Source organism: Nothobranchius furzeri, chromosome 4, assembly GCF_043380555.1.
Source record: "Nothobranchius furzeri strain GRZ-AD chromosome 4, NfurGRZ-RIMD1, whole genome shotgun sequence".
NCBI classification, from domain to species: domain Eukaryota; kingdom Metazoa; phylum Chordata; class Actinopteri; order Cyprinodontiformes; family Nothobranchiidae; genus Nothobranchius; species Nothobranchius furzeri.
The window spans coordinates 15594069-15616733 of NC_091744.1; the positions used below are offsets into that span (position 1 = coordinate 15594069).

The 22665-nt window shown below is 43.4% G+C and overlaps 1 protein-coding gene across 3 annotated transcripts in view; it reads right to left on the reverse strand.

Moving 5' to 3' along the window:
- The window catches only part of sdk1b (sidekick cell adhesion molecule 1b), a 410260-nt gene that overhangs the window by 99775 nt on the left and 287820 nt on the right, over nt 1-22665 (reverse strand). For all 3 annotated transcript variants that reach the window (XM_070550118.1, XM_070550117.1, XM_070550119.1), the window contains 8 exons: nt 22127-22210; nt 20518-20712; nt 17308-17424; nt 17032-17199; nt 16362-16464; nt 16101-16274; nt 4314-4450; nt 3114-3261 (listed from right to left, as the gene is read on the reverse strand). In XM_070550118.1, coding sequence (XP_070406219.1) covers nt 3114-3261; nt 4314-4450; nt 16101-16274; nt 16362-16464; nt 17032-17199; nt 17308-17424; nt 20518-20712; nt 22127-22210 — 1126 coding nt within the window. The remainder of the gene's footprint in view (nt 1-3113; nt 3262-4313; nt 4451-16100; nt 16275-16361; nt 16465-17031; nt 17200-17307; nt 17425-20517; nt 20713-22126; nt 22211-22665) is intronic.

Below are 22665 nucleotides of genomic sequence, written 5' to 3' on the forward strand. Positions count from 1 at the left end.
CTGAGAACAAATTGGGACGGTGCAGAAGGAAAGTTCAAACTTTAATAAGGGCCTTTTCTCATTAATATTACAAGCTTCTGCTTCACTTTCCGTCCTGCTCCCTCACGCTGTCCACATCGCTGCATTTTGTCATCCTTCTCGTGTGGCACTCGGAGCTTCTGCAGGACATGTCGCTCTGCTTCACTCTTCCTGAGTGTCATTCCCAGGATGTGTGCTGGCATCAGTGGCAGCTTGTGTATGCATCTCATCCTGTGGAACATTCACCAAGACAGAGAGAAAAGCGTCTGTCTCTGCACGCGTGTGTGTGTGTTTACGTGGTAGGCTAATGCTGAAGAACAGACGTATCCATCTGCTCTGATGCGCTGACCAGTGATGACTTGTCTGTCTGCCAGTCTTTCATTTACAGAGGATCAATCCAATCTATTCTCTAGGGCCACTGACAACAAACATTGGACGAAGGACTAGGTAGCAGAGCAGCTGCTGAACACAAGCACTGGTGCACGGAGGAAAAAGAAGAGACTAAAATGAAGGATGATTTGAAAAAAGTAGAAGGAGGGGATTAGTTAGCAGGGCTTTTATTATTTAGAGCAGAAAGGGAAGCTGGAAGCATACTGTGATCTGAGGTGTGTGATGGCAGTGTTAAAAGCTACTGTTGTTGCTGAGTGTCTTTGGCAGAACTACAACTGGCTTCTGTCTGTGCTCCGCATCTTCAGCCACACAACAAGTGTGTGTCTGTGTGTGCAGACATAAACACATTTTCTAAAGTCAGTTTTGTAGATTTGATTTATATTTTCACTCATGGTAAAGTGTTTAAAAAAGATGCTGCAACACCTCCTCTAAGCCCCTTATATTTTATGTAGTTCCATCAGTGCTTTGGCTTTATAATTACCCCATTAATGCGTTCTCTTGGGACAAACACACACACACACACACACACACGCACGCACGCACGCACGCACACACACACACACACACACACACACACACACACACACACACACGCACACACACACACACACACACACACACACACACACTCACGCACACATGCACACACACACACACACAAGCACGCGCGCGCACACACACACACACACACACACACACACAAGCACGCACACACATGCATAAAACATCTGCACAGTAATCTATTTGAGGTGGAATTACCCTCTGCACATTTTCACACAAACATGCAGAGCAGTTGATTTAATTTTTACTGTTTAGTTTGCTACAAGCTGCAGAAAGAAAACAGGAGGGAAACATACAGAGAATGGATATGAGAAACATAAATGGCTAATTTTATTATGTTAATCCTTAATGTGTCCAAATCCCTCCATATTTAAGCCTCATCATGAACTCTATCCTATTTCTGAACATGAGTTTTGGTTGTAAGAAAATTTATCCAATGTACAGGGGCGGTTCTAGGGGGATCCTGGGTGGGCCAATGCCACCCTGGCAGGACGCTTGGACCCCCCTGTAGCCCCCCTGATGTGGGTGGAGCCTAAACATATTAAATTAGGATTTTTTTGTAATGATTTAGCCAAGATGTGGAACCAAAGCACGTGAATGTAATTATCTGAAGTTGAAAAGAGGTGCTGCCTGAGACAAAAACTTTCATGTTGTTGCTAGACTGGTAACTGACATTTCAATGTTTTTTTATGTTACATTTTGAATCTTATTTAAAACTACTAACTAAATAGATGTTAAAGGTGTTGTTCACAAAAAAAAACTTTTTCAATTATTATTTCAGAGTTTTTCATGTAGGCTAAACATGAAAATAGGCTCCTACACCTATCTCCTGTATTAGCTTCTGATAGGAAATAGACGGTGAAGCGCTAGGATTTGAGAATCCTGACAGATCCACGTCACACTCTCTCTCAACATTCGTGGACCCACCAATCTTGACTTGTGACGGGGAAGGCTGTTGTTGTTTTAGCATCCAGGAATCAGCTGGCAATGTGTCAGGTCTAATTGGCTGAGCTGATGTTTGACAGAGGTTAATTGTAGCGTGGCTGTGTGACCCAGGCGCGGAGTGGTTGGCGGTGGGTTAAACAGAACACGCAGCTTTAATCTGGGAACGGCGACGCAGCGCTCGGCAGGAGCTGAGGCTGAGCGGCGGTTCCGACTGAACAAGGAAGCTGACTTACTGGTAGCAGGCAGCGAGGAAATGTCTCTTTCTTGGTTTGAGGGCTGGTGAGCTTGAGAACTCGGGTCAATGTCTGGCATGGACGATGACTGAGTGATAACTCAGCGGCAGCACTTCCGTAAATAGAGTCGGCGTGATGACGTCCTCCACCCACGCCTGATCCACGCCGGTGATGGGAATGCTGGGTAATGTAGTGCTCCGCCAGTCAGGTCCGTAAGGGGTGGTTAGGAGGAGGAGGAGTTCGTGACAGAATGTCCCGAGCATAGACGTAATTTTGGGGGGACATGTCCCCCCACGACATGTCAAGTCAAGTTTTAACCCCTGCACTTTTTACCATCCAAAAACAATATTACTTTATATCAAATTGACACTGGTTGAGCTCTAGGACCAAGCGGAAAACAACCGTTTGTGTTGAAGCCTGTTTCCCATTAGAACATACTGTAAAGACCCCCCCCCCCCCAATACCCCACCCCCCCACCCCCCCTTCGTGTCCCCTGCACTTCCAAAGTGAAAATTAAGCCTATGGTCCCAAGTAGTAGAAGCTAACTGTTAGCATTAGAAACTTCACCACACAGAAAAACTCCTCATTTATTGTGCTGCTTGTGGAGATAAAACATCCACATTGCAAATCAGTGATAGAGTTGCATTGCTGTTAACCAGTCTAAAGCAAGACGTCCAAATATCAGCAAATAAGACTCCAAATCCTGCTGTCTGAAGCTCCTTTCTCCTCTGGCTGACTTCAGGCACAGCTGAGATGTTATTCCCCCTGAGAACGACTTACACGGCATTCATTCCTACCAGAGACCACTGCAAATGTTTTGATTAAACGGGTTTGCCACACCTTTAAAATATTTTTGTAATTTCTCAATAGAATTTGAAATTTAAAGGAAGAATGTGTAAGAATTGTAAAATGAAACCTCAAAACTGTCTAGAACATTCTCTGTCAACTTACATGCTGTGCTCTTACCTCTGTGTTTCTGCGCTGTACTGACCCCTTCCTACTTGATTGACAGCGCAGAGCCTGAACTGGTAGGTTCTGGCAGGTGTGAGCCCGCCCACCGACACCTCGGTCACTGACGGATCAACCTCGGACAAGTAGACCTTCCATGGAGAGTCTAGGACGGCACGAGACGCAGAGATTAGATGCTGATAATATCTGGCTGAGGAAGTACAAACGGAGACACTGCAATGCTCAGGGCCTATTAATCATAAGAAACGGTGCGGGGAATAGATAAAAGTGGCCAGTAAAAGGGGCCAGTTCTTGTAGCATAAAATAAAAACTTTGGATGGAGGAAGAGGATTAGTTAAGAAGCCAAGATGCTGTTTGTATATTGTTGCCATCTTTTTGCCAGCTTATCTTCTTGCTGAATATACCACAGACAGATGCACTATTATCCTTATTATCGCATCAGCCACATGTGTATTTGTGGAAGTGAGAAGGATAGTGAACAAGCATAGTGTGTTACAGTCATTGTCTGATATGAAAATACCTTGGACTCACAGAGCTGCAAAGTAGAATAAAAAAATAAATAAATCCCCTCAATGCTCAAAAACGCAGATCCATTCCTCACTGTCTGAGTTCATCCTTCACTGAAATCGACCAGTCAATTACACCCTCGTTCTATCCTCACTCTTTAGCTCCCAGCTATTGCTACATTTTCTCCCTTTTTTTCCATGATTGTTCCACTTTTATTATTATTTTTGGCTTATTTTCAGGGGGCTAATTGACAACGGCCCATGCATATTTCTCTAAAAGTCGTCAGAATGAGGGTGAACGATTGATATTTATTTGTTACTGCAGATTCTCAGTCAGGTGCGTAATGCTTGGATGTGCGTGTAAAGCTTGCCAACCTGTCCCCATTGCTTGCAGCCATCTCCCTCCCATCTGTTTCTACTGTCATTCTAGTCCTCAGTTCCTTTCTCCTCTAGCCGTGTCTCCTGCTCCCTCCTTTATCTGACAGTGAGCCAGCCTGCTGTTTAAACATCTGTGGTGGAGAGAGGCTACGACTCAAAAGGCAAAGACAGACAGGCTAAAGAGAGGCTGGAAAAAGATGGTTTATAAGGAACTTGTGCCTTTATCCTGCAACCCCGCTCTCCATATGTCTGTCAGCTGTTAGCCTCTTGAGCACCGTAAAGAACAATGACAGTTCCACACACAAATACATACTGTTCTCAGAGAGCTCCAGCACATAGTGAAGGAGAGGAGAGTTCCCATCGAAGGGGCGTAGCCAGGACAGGTGCACCGAGCGGGAGTCTGAATCATTCAGACGGGCCGTCAGTGAGCGAGGAGAATGTGGCAACTCACTGAAATAAACACGGAAAAATATACATTATTCTCATGAAAATATGGCCCCTCCTTTTGATATTTAATGATTAAAAGTGTGGAAAATTCAGAAAACATTTTAAAATGATTATTTCTCTTATTATAATCATATATACTACTACTACTACTACTACTACTACTACTAATAATAATAATAATAATGATAATAATAATAAAAATGACTTTTCAAAAAAGCACCTTTCAAGGGACACAAGGACACTTTACAACAATAAAATAACAACAAAGAAACCAAGTTAAAAACAGCAAAAATCACACACAGGAGCCTAAAAATACAAACTAGATAATAAAATCAATGAAAATGGAAAAGGTGACACTATCAGTATGCAGTCTGAAACTGGTGGGTTTTGAGTCTAGATTGAGAGGAGGAGAGCGAGTCAGAGTTTCGGATGGCTTGAGGGAGAGAATTCCAGAGACGGGGAGCAGAGCTGCTGTAGGCTCTGCTCCCCATAGTGCTGAGACGGAAAGGTGGGACAGAGAGCGTGATAGAAGATGGTGATCTGTGGGAACGGATGGGAGAGATAATGTGAATGAGGTCAGACAGGTATGGGGGGGGGGAAGGTGGATAGCTATCATGTCGTCTGAAGCTCTTCTCTGATGTGGTCATTTTCTAGTTCCTGAAAGTGGCGCACCGGAGCTTTTTCCCCCCCAGATTACGACTTACAGGGCTTTCATTCCTACTAGAGACCACTGCAAATGTGTCGATTAAACGAGTGTTCCACACCTTTAAAACTGGGGTAAAAAGTTTCTTTACTGAAATTAACTTAAAAACAATTCAAAGTATGTGACCTTTCATAATTTAAATTTCCTCTAAATCCCTCCGCTGGCCTCTACAGCAAGCAAACCATTTACGTGAGCATAGAACGTTCACACATAGTTTTGTATCCACAAAAGGGAGCTGTCAGGCAATGAGAATGCACCCCAGTTCCCAGCGTGCACTTCAAGGTGATTCCAGAAGAAGTTGGAGGTTTTCAATGGAACAATCAAAACAAGTACCGAAGTTACTGACTCCTCTATTGCCCTCTACTTTTCAAAGAAAATGTGAACTGTTTAAAAGTCCTTCTGTGAAATTGGCTGTGATACGTTTACAGCAGAAGAGTAAAATTTACATTGGTGAGGCTTAAAAAAGATGGAGGGGGCGTCGAGATCTACAATGGCTCAAAACTGATGAAGTTTCTTTGGACAGGTAAATACTAAGTATTTTTTGTGTTTTAGAGAATTGTAACTTAAATTTTATTTAAAGTGACAGTGTGCATTTTCCCCAGTGATAGGGTGCAGAACATTCCTAAATTATTACAAGCAAGCAGTATTTTTGTGTTTGAGTAAAGCCTGAGTCATGCTTCTGCATCTGCGGTGGTGCGGAGACACGCAACGCCATTATCCGTCCTTGCAGGCCTGCTGGAGAGCCCCGCAAGGACGGACAGAGTCGAGCTCTCTTTTCTAAACACCCGTCCATCGAGACGGAGAACGCAAGCTGGTGATTGGTCAGGACGCCGCTGTTGTCTACACCGCCACCATTGCGCCCTCAAAAACATAAAGAGAGCCGAGGATAAAAAACCTAAAAACATGAGCGTTTCATTCCCCCGTGACTGGAGGAGTGAAAAGATACGCAGCAAGCGTTTTATTTGTGGACGTAAATGACAGGAAACGTGGGTTTAGAGGTGGCGAACGCATGAAAAGGTGGTGGACAATGAGAGACAAATGTGTCTGCGTTAAAAAATCTCTTATATTCAAAAAACACAATATAAACACATTATCTCGGACCATATTCATGACAGGATACGACAGAACAGCGCTACGCCCTCTGCTGTCCTGGCGGGGAATTGCTTTGCAACACTCCCCAGGAGACGGAGAAGTATGAAGGCAAAACACCTCCGTCCGTGCGTGCATGTCTCTCCCTTTTGGAGCTGATGGAGAAGCATGACTCATGGCTTTGGACCTTACTAACAGATGGCCATAAGGGTCCAAAACCATTTGGAGCGCAACTACCAGCAAAATTACAAACACATCAGACTCCCTTGCATCACTGGCAATGAGTGAAGCACTGGCAATGAGTGAAGAGGTAAATTTGGAAAACAACGTTTACGAAACTGTTTGTTACAAATCAGTAAATGTGTTTTGTCCTCACGAGCTCCCATGGAAAGAAACATGCCTAAAATGGCGTCGCCCGGAGACTTGTATTTTAGACCCAATTTTTATAGTTATGTGCCAATATTTTTCAATTGGGCATCATTTAATACATTTTTCAACAACATTTCAATAAATATTTCCAGAGATTAATGGTAAAAACCACACATACTCTCTTTGAATAAAAAGAAATATCAGAGCAGATAATTGTTGGGGTGGGCTAATGTGGTGCTAGCTTGAATGCTAACTTTACCTGTGCTGAATTAATGTTAGTCTGTAAACTTCAAAAGGACGGGAATAAAAATGGATTTATCTTTTGTGTGCTGGAGCTAAGCGATTAGCATTAGCATTCAACCTCACACCACATCAGACTATTGTTTTAGCTGTCTTTGTTGACTCCGCTTTTCCTGTGGGTGCGCGGCATGAGGCGCGGCTTTTGGTTCCTTCCAGAAGATCATAGACAAAACTTTAACAACATTTCAAGAGCTTCAAATCAAAACTGATGGTTAGCAAGCAATTTCTTTCACTTGAACGAAAAAAAAAATCCCTGCCAGTTACAGTAAATCTTTGGAATCTGGGATGATTTACTCCCATGAATTATTGATATCACTTTTGTTTGGTTTCTCAACATTTCTATAGCACCAAGCTCCTGGTCCTATCTACTGAAACTAAAAACAGGACATACATCATGAGAGCCAATAAATTCTCATCATGAGAACTCTAAGATGACTTTGGACACTTGGCCAACACATTCCTAGCTGCATATGTTGCCAAAGAGACTTAGAAAATCAATTCTGCAAGCCAAGAAAAGTTTTTCCGTAAGCACACAACTCATAATAATGTAGCTTGTAGTTTTTTTTTACACTTCATGTACAAATTAGGCAAACAAGATATAATGTGTTAATTAGTAAGCTTTGGATGTGCTGGCAGGATCTTTATCTCACTCTGACACACTTGAATGAGGTGTTTGTTCTGGGTCTGGTCACTCTGCCATGCTAATGTAACTAAGTGCTTGTTATAGCTTCAGATTTAGCATCAAAACAACATAACGATGCTAATCCCCGTAGATCACTTCTGGCGAGACTTTTAAACATCCACATTTAGACAAAAAGGGTCTGTAATTATAATAATTATGCTGCTGTGACTTAGAAACACATCTCTGACGTTACATGTAGAAACACAGATTTGATATTCAGAAAAATATGTGAAGGTGCAATAAAATAGTCTCTCTTTTAATACTTTTTTCTGGCCCAGGATCAGTTCCAGTGTCAGTTATTTTTTAAATATGGCTGCAATTGACTTATTTTTTTAATTCTTTGCACGCTCTGTATCACAACAAATACATCTCACTGCATCTATTAAAAAGAAATTTTGCAGACGTTTACCCATCCCCTGCAGATATGTGTGCATCCCTACCATGTTATTAACAAGGAAGGCCACGCAGATATTTTAATGAAAGCAATAAAAAGGTATCCAAACATTTATACCAATTTATGTGTATCATAATTCTCTTTTTAAAAATGTGTGGCTTGTAGGTGATTGTGAAGAAAATAAAAGTGGAAATGTGTGTGATTTTCTGTGTGAAGGAGGCAGGAATATTTACAAGCAGCATGGAGGAAGCAAATACATTTATTAAAGGTGAAACCATGATAAAAGAGATAAGCTTGTGTGCTGCAGACATGCTGCATGTCATATTCATAAGGTTATTAATTATTTCTATGCAATCACAGATGTGCGAATGTGCTGTCCAAGGCTTGTCCTCTAAGAAGGAGCAAACGGAGATTAGTGCCTCTACATAATGAATGTTTAGCAGGTTTATATTTTTGCTTGAGTCAAAATTCAAAGTGAATCAAGAAAACCAGAATCAGGAAGGCAGTGAGTGAGAGAGGAGCCGGAATAATGAGATGCAACTTGGAGAGAAAAGCAAATCAAACCTTGAAAGCGGTGAGAGAAACAGGAAGGCAGGAACAGGAAATGAAAACATTTTAATTTCTGAGCTGACACCATCATATTAATTAATGGATGAAATTAGAGCAACTACCTTCACAACCGCTCCCACAAAAACACACGCACCCACGCTCTCTTGCAGACACATGAATGGGTCTTACGGGAGTTGAACCAATAACCTGCCGGTAATTAGTCTGTCTCCTCAGCTGCCAGCATCTGTTAGCCTCTATGACCCATTGATACAGAGCTAACGAGAATGTCAGTCACACGCGTGGACGCACGCTCACACACACACTCGTGCAGAAAGCTGAACAGATCTCCCTTCGTTCCCCTTGTGTTTTCATGCAGCTGTAAACACAGAACTGCTCCCTCCCTCAGTGTTTGACATGTGTAACCTCTTTTCTCTTCATAATTCAGATGGATGTGGACTCATGTTCTTCTCTCTCCTACCCTACAATTATATTAATATATCATAAGTGCCTTTTTATAAATATATTATCAAAGTGCCTATTAATATATAAAGGCCACTACCTGTTCTGGCACAGGAGTTGTAATGAGACTGTGTGGGTCGGAGCATGGAATACATTTAAATATTTGAGTGTGGCATGTTTTAATGTGGCTGCCAGGAGTGCCAGACTCACAGTGAGAAATATTTGGAAACTGATCACTCAAAAAACATGGAGGCACTCGTATCTTGACTTTTCCAATGTGAAAGAGGAGGGGTTGTGCAACATGGCTTCAAGTCAGATACATGTATGTATGAATGAAAATATCGATACACTGAAATACCGTGATATTTTGATTTGGGCTGCAGCTATCAAATACTTTTGTAACCGAGTACTCTAATAAATAACCCTTTTGTGTTTGTAAACTATTATATCAAATAGCATGTTATAAAATATGAAAGACCTCTTGAAATGAGAAAGCAATTGCTACTTATTCTTCAAGTTTCATTCAAAATTAGTTTTCAAAACTTCAGCACTTCAAATTTACTTCACAGTAAACAAATGCCTGCGCAAAAAAATAAGTAAACAACCTGAGCTGATTTTCCCCTCGTGCGAGAATCTACTATCCTGGCAAGCCAGACAAAAACTAGGAGGATAACTGTTTAAGTAGCGCTGCGAGCGACTGCGGCCCACACAGCACCAGAACCGCTCACAGCGCATGCGCAAACATGGCTCGCCAGCTGTTTCCCTATTAACACACGTCCGTTTTAATTTCTACACTTTTTTCTCACACAATAACAAGGATTTTCAAGAAAGCATGTTTGCCATGGTTATGTCAAATTATACTGATCACAAAACATTTATTTACTTTATTTCGTTTTCCTCTCATAAATACCCGTGTCCTCCTGCAGCAATCCCGAGGGACAACAGACATCAATAACAACACAATAAAAAGTCCGACGTGTTGTGTAAAAATTGCTATTTATAGCACATTTTTAGGTCTGACGTGTTGCTACCAGACACACAGTGTGAGCTGAAACTGAGTGCTACAAATGAAAAAGTCACACGGTGTCTGCAGAATATATAGCGAACCTCCGAGTCTGCTTGCAGAAGTGACATTTACATGTGGATGTTTCCTGGTCAGGTGCTGCAGCATAGAGGATGTGGTGTTGTGGTAGGCTAAATCCATTTTACAGTATTTACACCGGAGTACGTTTTCCGCATTATGACGTGAAAAATGGTCCCACACCTTAGACATTTTCTGTCTTTATTGCACTCCACCGGGGTCCATGTTGTCCGCCATGGCTGAAGGGAAAGTTAAGTTACATTCACTACTCGCATGTGCATTCAGTGCAGTGTGTATGTTGTCGTCTTCCTCTGCTTATCCGGGTCCGGGTTGCGGGGGCAGCATCCCAGCTAGGGAGCTCCAGACCGTCCTCTCCCCGGCCACCTCCACCAGCTCCTCCGGCAGGACCCCAAGGCATTCCCGGACCAGATTGGAGATGTAACCTCTCCAACGTGTCCTGGGTCGACCCGGCGGCCTCCTGCCGGCAGGACATGCCCGAAACACCTCCCCAGGGAGGCGTCCAGGAGGCATCCTGACCAGATGCCCAAAACACCTCAACTGACTCCTTTCGATCTGGAGGAGCAGCGGTTCTTCTCCGAGTCCCTCCCGAATGTCCGAGCTACTCACCCTATCTCTAAGGCTGAGCCCGACCACCCTACGGAGGAAACTCATTTCGGCCGCATGTATCCGCGATCTCATTCTTTCGGTCATTACCCAAAGCTCATGATTGGGACGTAGATCAACAGGTAAATCGAGAGCCTGGCTTTCTGGCTCAGCTCCCTCTTCACCATGACAGATCGGCTCAACGTCCGCATCACTGCAGACGCTGAACCAATCCACCTGTCGACCTCCCAATCCCTCCTACCCTCACTTGTGAACAAGACCCCAAGATACTTAAACTCCTCCACTTGAGGTAGGACCTCTCCCCCGACCCGGAGTTGGCAAGCCACCCTTTTCCGGTTGAGAACCATGGTCTCAGATTTTGAGGTGCTGACCCTCATCCCAGCCGCTTCACACTTGGCCGCGAACCTACCCAGCAAAAGCTGAAGGTCAGAGCTGGATGAAGCTAGGAGGACCACATCATCCGCAAAAAGCAGAGACGAGATTCTCCTGCCACCAAACTCGACACACTCCACACCACGTCTGTGCCTAGAAATTCTGTCCATAAAGGTAATGAACAGAACCGGTGACAAAGGCAGCCCTGGCGGAGTCCAACCCTCACCGGGAACAGGTCCGACTTACTACCAGCTATGCGGACCAAACTCACGCTCCTCTGCTAAAGGGACTGAACAGAAAGCCACCCACCCCATACTCCTGGAGCATCCCCCACAGGGTAGAGCTGAGGAAAATAATCAAATAATCGATGCATCGGGATGCAGACATAAACGATTCTGCATCGTAGAAGAGTACGCCATAATCGATTATAGTGGAATGTAGTTTTGTTTTTTTAACGCGGCACCAGCGCAGCAACCAAATCTGTCAGAGTGAGCGTCCTCCACATTTACCTCCGCCTTAATGTGGTATTGCAGGGCTGAGCGCTAGAGTTGTCACCCAAGACCAAACCGGAACCGAATCAGCCCGACCGGTTCTGTTGGATTTGGGCCGTGAATTATGTTAATTGAGCGGGTTGTCGTGCTGCGCGCTCTGCTCGCTCGATCAGCGACCGAGAGAGAGAGAGAGAGAGAGAGAGAGAGAGAGAGAGAGAGAGAGAGAGACGATCGGAGGACGCTCCTCCAAACCGATGCTCCAAACACGCGTTATTATTTTCATAATTTCATTATTATTTCTCCTGGAAGCGCTCAGTCAGACTGCTTGTTGTAATCCGGTCTTGGGGAGGGGGCGGGGTCAGTGACCGCGGCTGCAGCATGATCGTCTGTCTCTTTTATTTACAGACACGGAGAAGTTAAAAGAAGAGAGAAATAGAAGATAGAAGTTCTTGTTCCACTTTATTCTTTTGTTTCATGATGATAAACTGATGTTAAATTCAGCTTAAAGAGAAACTGGGAGGAAGCTTTGGTTCATTTTAGGTTACAGGAGGTCTTGTCTCCTATCTGCTCCTCCAGAGACAGCATGGACATGAGGGCCACATGGACATGAGGGTCACATGGTGAGGGTCACACAGGACAGGTTAGTGGAAAGGTTTGTAGTTAGCTGGTTAGTGAAGGAGATCCATCAGCTGGGTAATTTAATCCTAATCCAGCCCACAGCCTTCTGCTGGTGTTATTATCAGGAAGAATAAAACACACATCTTAAATATTATTGGAAGTGTAGAATTTTTTTTTGTGTTTTATTTTCTGCATCAAACAGAACTTGATTCATTCTCCAACATTTCAGAAATGAACCACTGGGTTCAAATGAAATTAAGTCAAACATTTCATTTGGTGTTATTTCTGACACCCTTCAACTGTGGCATAAATATTTGACTCTAGAGCTGCTCAGAGACATTAAATACTCATATATGAACCCATTATGTATTTTATTATTACATTATGTGTCCTGTAGGTTTTCAGTACTTTTTTAGATTTTGTGAGTTTTTACAAAGCATGTTTTTCTCAGCCTGAGGCGTGGTGTTGAATGAGGAAACAGATGTTTTATTTTGTTAAATCTTCTTAAATGTTTAAATGTTTTGTCCTAACCTGTTGTGAATGGAGAGCTCTTGAGGGATGGCAGGTTGTGTCAATTACGTTTTAGATTAAAAAAAAAGCAATTATCTGACATCTTCTATTTATCGATGAAAACAAATCAATATGAAATAATCGTGATGCATCGTGATGCATCGGGATATCGAATCGAATTGAATCGTTGACCCCATAATCGTAATCGAATCGAATCGGGAGACAAGTGAAGATTCACACCTCTACCACAGGGTGCACCTGGGGACACGGTCATAAGCCTTCTCCAAATCCACAAAACACATGTGGATTGGTTGGGCAAACTTCCATGCCCCCTCCATCACCCTTGCAAGGGTATAGAGCTGGTCCATAGTTCCATGGCCAGGACGAAAACCACATTGCTCCTCCTCAATCTGAGATTCAACTATCGATTGGACCCTCCTCTCCAGTACCTTGGAGTAGACCTTTCCAGGGAGGCTGAGGAGTGTAATCCCCCTGTAGTTGGAACACACCCTCAGGTCACCCTTCTTAAAGATGGGGACCACCACCCCGGTCTGCCACTCCACAGGAACTGCCCCCGATGACCACGCAATGTTGCAGAGACGTGTCAACCATGACAGCCCTACAACATCCATAGCCTTGAGAGACCCAGGATGAACCTCATCTGCCCCCGGGGCTCCGCCGCTGTGTAGTTGTTTGACTACCTCAGCAACTTCTGCCCCAGAGATTGGACAGTCCATCCCCAGGTCTCCCGGCTCTGGTTCCTCCTCGGAATGCACGTAGGTGGGATTGAAGAGCTCCTCAAAGTATTCCTTCCACCATCCGACTATAGCCCCAGTTGACGTCAGCAGCTCCCCATCCCCACTGTAAACAGTGTGAGCGAGTTGCTGCCTTCCTCTCTTGAGGCGTCAGACAGTTTGTCAGAACCTCTTTGGAGCCGATCGATAGTCTTTCTCCATGGCCTCACCAAACTCCTCCCACGCCCGAGATTTAGCCACCTTGCGACCACAGCTAGCAACAGCCGCCTCAACAATTGCAGAGTGGAACAAGGCCCACTCGGAGTCAATGTCCCCCACTGCTTTCGGGACACGGTCAAAGCTCTGTCTGAGGTGGGAGTTGAAGACCGTCTTAACAGATTCTTCTGCCAGGCATTTCCAGCAGACCCTCACTATGCGTTTGGGTCTGCCAGGTCTACGTGGCATCTTCCCCTGCCATCTGATCCAACTCACCACCAGGTGGTGATCAGTTGACAGCTCCGCTCCTCTCTTCACTCGGGTGTCCAAAACATACGGCCGCAGGTCAGATGATACGACTACAAATTCTATCATCGACCTGCAACCTAGGCTGCCCTGGTACCAAGTGTACCGATGGGCATCCTTATGTTCAAACATGGTGTTCGTTATGGCCAAACTGCGGCTTGCACAGAAGTCTAATAACGAAACACCACTCGAGTTCAGATTAGGCGGGCCGTTCCTCCCAATCACACCCCTCCAGGTCAAGTTGTCATTGCCCACGTGAGCATTGAAGTCCCCCAGCAGGACAATGGAGTCCCCTGATGGAGCACTATCTAGCACTCATCCCAGGGACTCCAAAAAGGGTGGGTACTCTGAACTGATATTTGACCCATAAGCACAAACAACAGTCAGGACCCGTTCCCCAACCCAAAGGCCCAGGGAAGCTACCCTCTCATCTCCCGGGGTGAACCCCCAACACACAGGCAGAGTCTTGGGGCTAACAAAAAGCCAACCCCAGCCCTTCGCCTCTCACCCGGACTAACTCCAGCAAAGGAGATTGTCCAACCCCTCTCAAGGACTTGGGTTCCAGAGCAAATGCTATGTGTCGAGGTGAGTCCGACTATATCTAGCCAGTACCGCTCAATCTCTACCACAAGCTCCTGCTCCTTCCCCGCCAGCGAGGTGACGTTCCATGTCCCAAAAACCAGTTTTCTTGTCCGGGGATCGGACCGCCAAGGCTGCCGCCTTGGTCTGCCACCCGATCCACACTGCAGTGTGTATGTGCATCACTTATTTCGGTCCGGGTGAAACATGACCCCAGGCGATTGCAAAGCCATGAATTAATTAAACATGAATTAAATGAAGCCTTGAGGCAGAGAATTTGACTCAAGGATTTTTTGTACTCGAATTATTCGAGGTACTCGAGGAATCGTTTCAGCCCTAATTTTGATATTGAATCAATATTATAACCCTTCCACTGTTCTAATGGGTGTGACCCCGCGAGGAACGTCGACCAATGAGCAGGGTTGATGGTTTATCCCTTGGGTCCATGTGGCAGGGTTGAGGAGTGAGCACCACCTCACCCCTGCCATGTGGACCTCAACGGATAAACCATCAATCCTGCTCAATGGTCAACTTTCCTCGTTGGGTCACCCATAAAGACAGTGGGAGGCTTAAAGCAGTGCATCCAGGATTGACAATGGGCCAGTATGGTCCGGTGTTGCTTATTCAGTGGTGGTACGCAGTACAAGGAAGAAGGAAGAGCGGGTGCCTGCTTTAAAGCTCTCATTAAGAATGACTGCACCCTGGGTTCGAAAATAAGACCCGCCGGCAATATGAAATCTTGAAATCTACTTTGTCCGTTTCAGAATTGTTTGTGCTACGTTTTAGTTCCAAACAACAATGGTCAATAAAAGCTTATCAGTCAGTATTAATATTAGTTGTTTACAGATAAATTGACATTACTTTTCATTTGATTTGTGATCTATAAATGTACCCGTTTGAATGTTATTCTGAACACATTTATTTCTAAACTTTGCATCATAAGGTATCGTCCTTGTCAATCATATCTCCAATTTGAATCAGTCAGACTGCTCCCTGCGAATAAATTGTGCTTCTTCCTCTCTGTGTGTAGCACAGCTGCATTAAAAATCACTGCTGTGTTTGATTTTGAGAGAAACAATTTGAGCTGTCAGGAAAAAAAAAAAAAGACTTTTTACCCCGTGACAGAAATATATAAAAATAATGAAAGATCAAAGATCACACTTCCATCTGAAGATGTGGGGTAAAACATATGAGAAGAGCCCACCAAACAACATAATAGTTTATCCTTGTTTGGTTCAGGAGAAAAAAAAATATTTGCTTTCACCCTAATTAAATAAATTTCTGCAAAAAGTGAAGATTAAATTCTGAAAAACTGATTCTTGCTGTATTTTATTTGAACTGAAACTAGACAAAGATCCAATAAAATGTTTTAAGTACCCCAACTAATTCAGTATAATGGCACAAAAACCCAACCATCACCCATGTTTCTAAATAAGACAATTGTACACAATTACAATTGTAATTTCATACTTTAAGATAATGGTGTATGCTGTAATGAACCAACATTCAACGCCACATTCCTAGCAGAACGTGTTACATAACCAGACAGCACATGGAAAGCATTTTATAGAACCTACATGACTTCGAGGCGTACAGAGCGGGAATCGTTTCCAGCTTTAGATGTCACAGTGCAGGTGTAGTCCCCGATGTCCCCAGACCAGGTCTGGCTGATGGTGAGAGAACCCTGCCGGATGGAAACACGACCGCCGCTGCTTGACAGAACCGCCACCCCACTGCGGTCCCAGTTGAAACTGTAGTAAAGAATTAAGAATTTCATGTCTGAATAAATAAATAAAGAAACTAGAGCAGAGAATCAATACAATTAATCATGTGTGCACCTGATGTTAATCCTGGAGTCATGTGTAGCATTACAGTCCAGAACAGCAGTGGTTCCTTTGATAACACGCTGGTCAACTGGAGGCACAGAAATGACTGAGCGAGCTAAAAAAACAAAGCACCAACACAAAGCAAATCAGTCCTTTTACACAGCTCGTCTTTAAAACCAAAAACTGTTTAATTCTAAACAATGAGGTATTAATTCAGCTGCAGGGACTATCGGCAACATGAGCAACAGTGAAGCGTGGTTCAGAAACACTCAGACACCCACTCACACAACCCAGTGTATCACCACTGCTGCTTTGCCCCACTCAGGTGTTTGATAAGATTTGAAGATAAAAGGTTCACTAATGAAAGCTGCATTTACAAGCAGAGAAGAGGGCCACTGTTCTAACTTCACCATGAGTCCGACGGTGCAAATGGATGGATGTAAAGGAAATCACTCAGAAGATGACGACTTCTCGACTGGGCTAATACAATTATTTTTTTCATTGCAACACAAGCCAACCGCACCAGCAACCAATCGTAGAGGTGTTCACTTTCCTAACCTAATACAATTGGACAGGTATGGACAAACTAGTGTTCCGCATCAGTTTCAGTCTTTTGGGGAAATGTATGTTGAGCTGTTTAACGTTTTTTCTTGACCACAATATGTGTTTGTGTGTGTCTTACTCCACACGGTGAGGGTAGCAGATGCGTTGGTGGTTCCCTCAGTGTTGGTAGCGATGCAGGTAAAATCTCCAGAATCCTGGAAACTGACTGGCTGAATTTGTAGACCACCAGATTGCAGCAGCAAGAACCTGGGAACCTGGACAGAGCCGCTGGCTACAATCTGTGTTCCTGCAGAGTGAGGGAACAATAAATTAGGCTGGAAGGAAGGAAAGTTCGAAAATATGCTCAGTAGCAACTCATGCTGGTGCGCACGCTGTGGAGTGTGTGGTTTGGCACCTTTCCTCCAGGTAATGGCAGGTTTTGGAGCTCCATTGTTCTGACAGGTAAACAGAGCCGTGTCACCATCGGTTACAGTTTGGTCAGAGGGAGGGAATGTTAATGTGGGGGCAACACCTGAAACACATGGAGAAAGCATGAACATAAGAAAGGCAGAGGCCGAATACTAAAAGAAAAGTGTGTAGCTAAAGAGAGAAGGTTGGGGTAAATAGAGAAATGAAAATGGCAAAAGAAAGGATTACATCAACACCAGAGCAACCTCTCTGATCAATGGGGGTTTTATTTACTACCTCCTGCTACGTGCGTGTGCATAAATGCAGACATGAGCGGTGAGGAGGATGCACTGATGCTCTATGCTGTAGCAAATGCCCTCTGAACACACACAACAGTCCAGATGATCAAGACAAAGGATCATGTAGAAGTGTCATTGATTGACAGTTTCCTTTACTGAAACAGACATGTTGTTTAAGGCGGGGCTGTGATTTTAACGTCAGCACTCCAGTTTAGAGCCTCAACACACACTCAACCAACCAGCTCACAGTTTGTCATTTTCAAATCACTGTTATTACTACAGTTTAAGGCTGGGTGATTTATACAATTTTCCAAGCATTTTTCATCAGTCCAGAAACACGGTAAAGGGAGATATATTAGCGCAGGTGGTGTTTAGACATTTTAAAAACCTTACAATCCTTTTGACTCAGCGGGCAGAAGAAGACCACGAGGGTTCCTCATGTGAGGTTGTTTTTCTAGTTTTATTGGTCATTTGCCAGCAGGAAAAACCGTCTGTGAAGACGGTTCTCCCTGGTCCTGCCTCCCTCAAGGCTCCGTTATCCAGAGTTACCTCTGTAGTTATGCTGCTATCGGCTTAGACTGCTGGAGGACATACTGGTCACTTTCCACACTCCACTATCTTCTACAACTACTCACTAATTGTATTATTATCTGTTATTTCAGCTGTTAACTGTATATTCTCTCTAAGTGTTTTTCTAGTCAGGCGAAGCTACACTAGTGTTCTGCTGAGCTGTGGTGGCCTCATGGAGGCGGCCATCGGCTGGGACCATGCTGCCCACCACTAGACAATCTCCCTCTCCTGACAATAACACTTTGCTTTCTTTAACACAGAATGTGCTACTACTAGTTCACCTGTTGAATTAATTATAGATTCACTTAGATAAAGACAATAAAGTTTATCCCTTACTAAATAGAATATCTACTAAGAATTTACAATATATGTAGCCATAGAAACACCTCTTGGTATATATGTTGTATGTGTGTGTGTGTGTGTGTGTGTGTGTGTGTGTGTGTGTGTGTGTGTGTGTGTGTGTGTGTGTGTGTGTGTGTGTGCTCTGTCTTCTCGATCCCCAGTGAGTCATGGTGGATGACTGCTTATACTGAGCCAGGATCCTCTGGAGGCTTCTTCCTGTTAAAAGGGAGTTGTCCTCTCCACTGTCGCTGCATGCTTGCTTAGTATGAGGACTGCTGTGAAGTCTCTGCAAACTGTTGGGTTTCCTTAGGTAACTTTTAACTAATTGACATAATAAACTGAACTCAATTGGAATGTTTTACTTTGTACAGTTTCTTGAGATGACTCTTGTTGTGATTTGGTGCTATATAAATAAACAGAATTGAATTGATGGGTCACAATTGGTCCGAGCTACACATAAAAATAGGAGGCAGAACTTCTGCTCTATCGGTTTGCCTCAGCAAAGGTGCTAACCAATCACCTACTGGTTCAGGTGAGATGTGGATCAAATGTCTGAATCTAATATGAGAACACAAATGGAGGTTATGGTTCAGAAAGCGATTCTTAATGTTTTCAGTATTCAAATATGTTAGACTGTGGGCGTGAGACTTGTGGACTACTAGACTGGAGCGCTTTTATCTAACCCTTGTGGATAAAAAAAAGACTTTTCTGTCAATTATATGAGGCTTTTAACAGTAAGTTAGACATTATTTGCAATGTTATGTATAATTTGTACACTTACATGGTAAGAGAACAACAAGACTAACACATAGATAAAAATAGTTGCTCGTAAAAACAGCAAAAGCTCCGATGGTTGATGAATTAGTCCAGTCACACAACCTTACAACAGACAAATGATGTAAACACTAAGAGCAATACAGCATAAGCAATCATGTTTATTTAAATGTTTACGCTACCCATGACCATAGTGGCTGGTTCCAGAAACAATGTTAAGCCCCTCCCCCTTAGCGTGAGGAAACATTGTTTTGGATTAGAAAACAAAAACAGCTAAAGATCCTTTTTTCAGATATGGATTTTCATTTATTTTTGTAGTTTTTACCTATGTTCAAAAAATTTATTTTTCTGTAATTTAGTTGTTTTAGGCTTAAAAACGCAGTGAAAGTGCAAACTGGGTCCAAAAATACAACAAGGCAGTGCTGTGAGTGGGACATTCTGGCTTTACTCTTCAACAACGTAAGACAGCTGAGACCCCTGGTCAACCGTTACGCATGTTCGTGTCTGTTTATTACATTTTCTTGCCAAAATGCCAACATTCCCAGCCTGTTAACTGAGATGGTAAATCAGTTTCTGGATATTTAGAGAATCTGAGGTGTTGATTTGAGAACAGCAAGGAATTAGTAGCTGTGATCTTGGACTTTAGGGAAGCTCTGGTGTCTGTGTGATACATCAGTTGGTTGATATTTCATTAGCATCTATTATTTACCAATTAAGAATTTTAAAAATTTAAAATGTGTCATCAGATCCTCCTTCAGACTCAGTATAACTGGAAGATTTTCAAAGTAAAGCGGCCATCTTTTTAAAAAGTTATGAGCTCATTTAGTGATGGCCTTTCTGAAGTTATTTCCAACCAAAATCAAACCTAATAATTCTGTAATGTAATCAGACGTTCGCCAAAAAGCCATTATTGGTTATGATCAGGGGAAATATGTTTATGATTCATCGATAAAACTACAATAAATGTCCCAAAAGCAAAGATTCCCGTTGTAAACTGGAGTTTGTAAATAAACTGAATATATAAGCCAGTATACATAAATGACAGAACGAAGATGAAAAGTGAGCTCCGCAGGAGGACCGAGTCAATAGCAGAGCAAGATAAATATCACAAGCAACAACATTAAGAGCAGCCTTGTGGCACAGAGTGAAAAATCAGCCATTACAAGAGCAAAATTGGTGTGTGTGAAGGAGCTGCTGCTCCGATGTGTACAGTATGTGTTCGACAAACTCACTGGAAACAAGCAGCTCTGTGTGAGCCTGAGTCTCTCCAGCAGGGCTGCGAGCGAAGCACTGGAATATTCCTCCGTCTCCTGGCTGCACACGGCGCACCGTCAGCCCAGTGGCTGCGTTGACCTTATAACGGGGGTTGGCCAGTATGGATAGAGGCACTGCATCCTTGTACCATTCAATCCTGGGCTGCGGCACTCCTACATCAGCATAAATACATGTATAAAACAAATAAAGTCAGCTGACCTTAGTGCTGATGCTCCAGCTCCCACTAAAACAGCATTTTCTCTTTTGTCATCTTTTTCCTCTCTCTTACCCAATCTTGCTCTACAAATATGCATGTGGGCCTGATTAGTGTTAATAATGTATTGATTGGAGGATGTGGGTGGTGAAGTTGGGGAGGCAGGAGGGGCCTGAAAACATCGTGAATAAAAGATGTGGAAAAGTGCAGCAGTATCAACAGCCACCTGTCTGACCGACATGCCAGATATGACGGGCAGGTAACTCATGCAATTACTCTGTCTGCACCCTTCACCTGTGTGTGTGCGTGCACACGTGCATGTGTGTGCACGCAGCTTTTCGAAGGAGAGAGATGGACTTCAGACTTTCTCAATCTGTTGGTGTCAAGCTTTCATAGACACGCGTGAAATATTTTTCACTCCCTCCTTGTCTCACTCACTCTGTCACTCTGTCTTTTTCCTCACGTCTGCTCAGAGCCTCCATCTTTCTCTCCGTGCCTCCAGGCCTCTGCTATTTAATTACACTGCCACTGTATCAGATTACTGAAGAGAAACATGAACTCTCTAGCTGTGTGTGTGTGTATGTGTGTGTGTGTGTGTGTGTGTCTGAGAAAGGAAGAAGGTGAAGTCTTAAGGACTGTGTCCAGCCTGTTTTTATATGTTAAGCGTTTTCATGTAATCCAGTTAAAATAAGAACTGGTGCAAATTTCCAAGCCTGGTTGCAGCATATCAATAAAGTACAGCTGTGTCCAACCCCATCCTCACGTGGACTGGACACAATAACCTTCCCATAACCTGAACAGGAGGACACAAACTACAGAAGGACTTGAAATTTGAGATTTAGGGTTGACATGAAAGCATTCATTAGCACTCTGACCCATTTAGCAACCAACGCAAGCAGCGTTTGGGGCCTTAGCAAGCTTTGAATCGAGTCGCTGAAGAATTACACACGAAACACCTTCCCCTGACAATTTCCCTGTGCTGAAACCGAATTCAACATTTTAGTTAATTTTCAAAACAGACAATTTTCACCCAAAATCTTCACAGAAAAACACGACATAAAAAAGGCAAATGCACACAACAGCACATTTAATTGATTTCTTTTCTTCAATCTTTATTCTAGCTTTTAGGTCGCTTGTTTTCCGTTTAAAAAGTTTAATGTGGAAAGTATGAATGACTTTGTAAGAAATAAGCAACTGTTTAACTATGATGTGGTCCGTTCATGTTTAAAAGTCATAAAAACAAATTATTTATTATAGTTAGAGACTTCACACACACACACACACACACACACACACACACGAGCACGCACGCACACACACACACACACACACACACACACACACACACACACACACACACACACACACAGTACCTGAAGCCTGGCAGGGGATATCTATGTTCCTGTCGACATCTGCAAAGATCTTCTTTTTGGGTTGAACAGTCAGTGCCGGCGGTTCTGCAGCAAAGAGAAATCAGTCACACAGCAGTGGTGAAAAATGTCACGTATAATGAACACAAAATAACAACCTCACAACAAGTATTTACATTAAGGACTTAAAATTTATCTTCATAGCTCTTTGAAGTGCTAGAAACTTCAAAAATCAGGCTTTAAATTGATGGAAAAAATGCTAAATGAGGAGAAACCTAAAGAAGTCTCTCCAGTAGGATAAAAACACCGGTTTCCCCTCTTGGCTGTGAATAACCCGAGTGTTGCTGCACAAGAGGATTTCGGTCTATACTCTCTGTGGATTGACTTCCACACAAGCCAGAAGCAGTCTGCGGGTATCCCAGGGGAAACAATATCCTGTTGAAACTATTCCATTTTACTGCCAATAATGGCTCATTCTAAACACCTTCAGCACCTAAACGCTGACACAAGGTACCATTCAAAAGTCTCCTGATTCCAGCGTG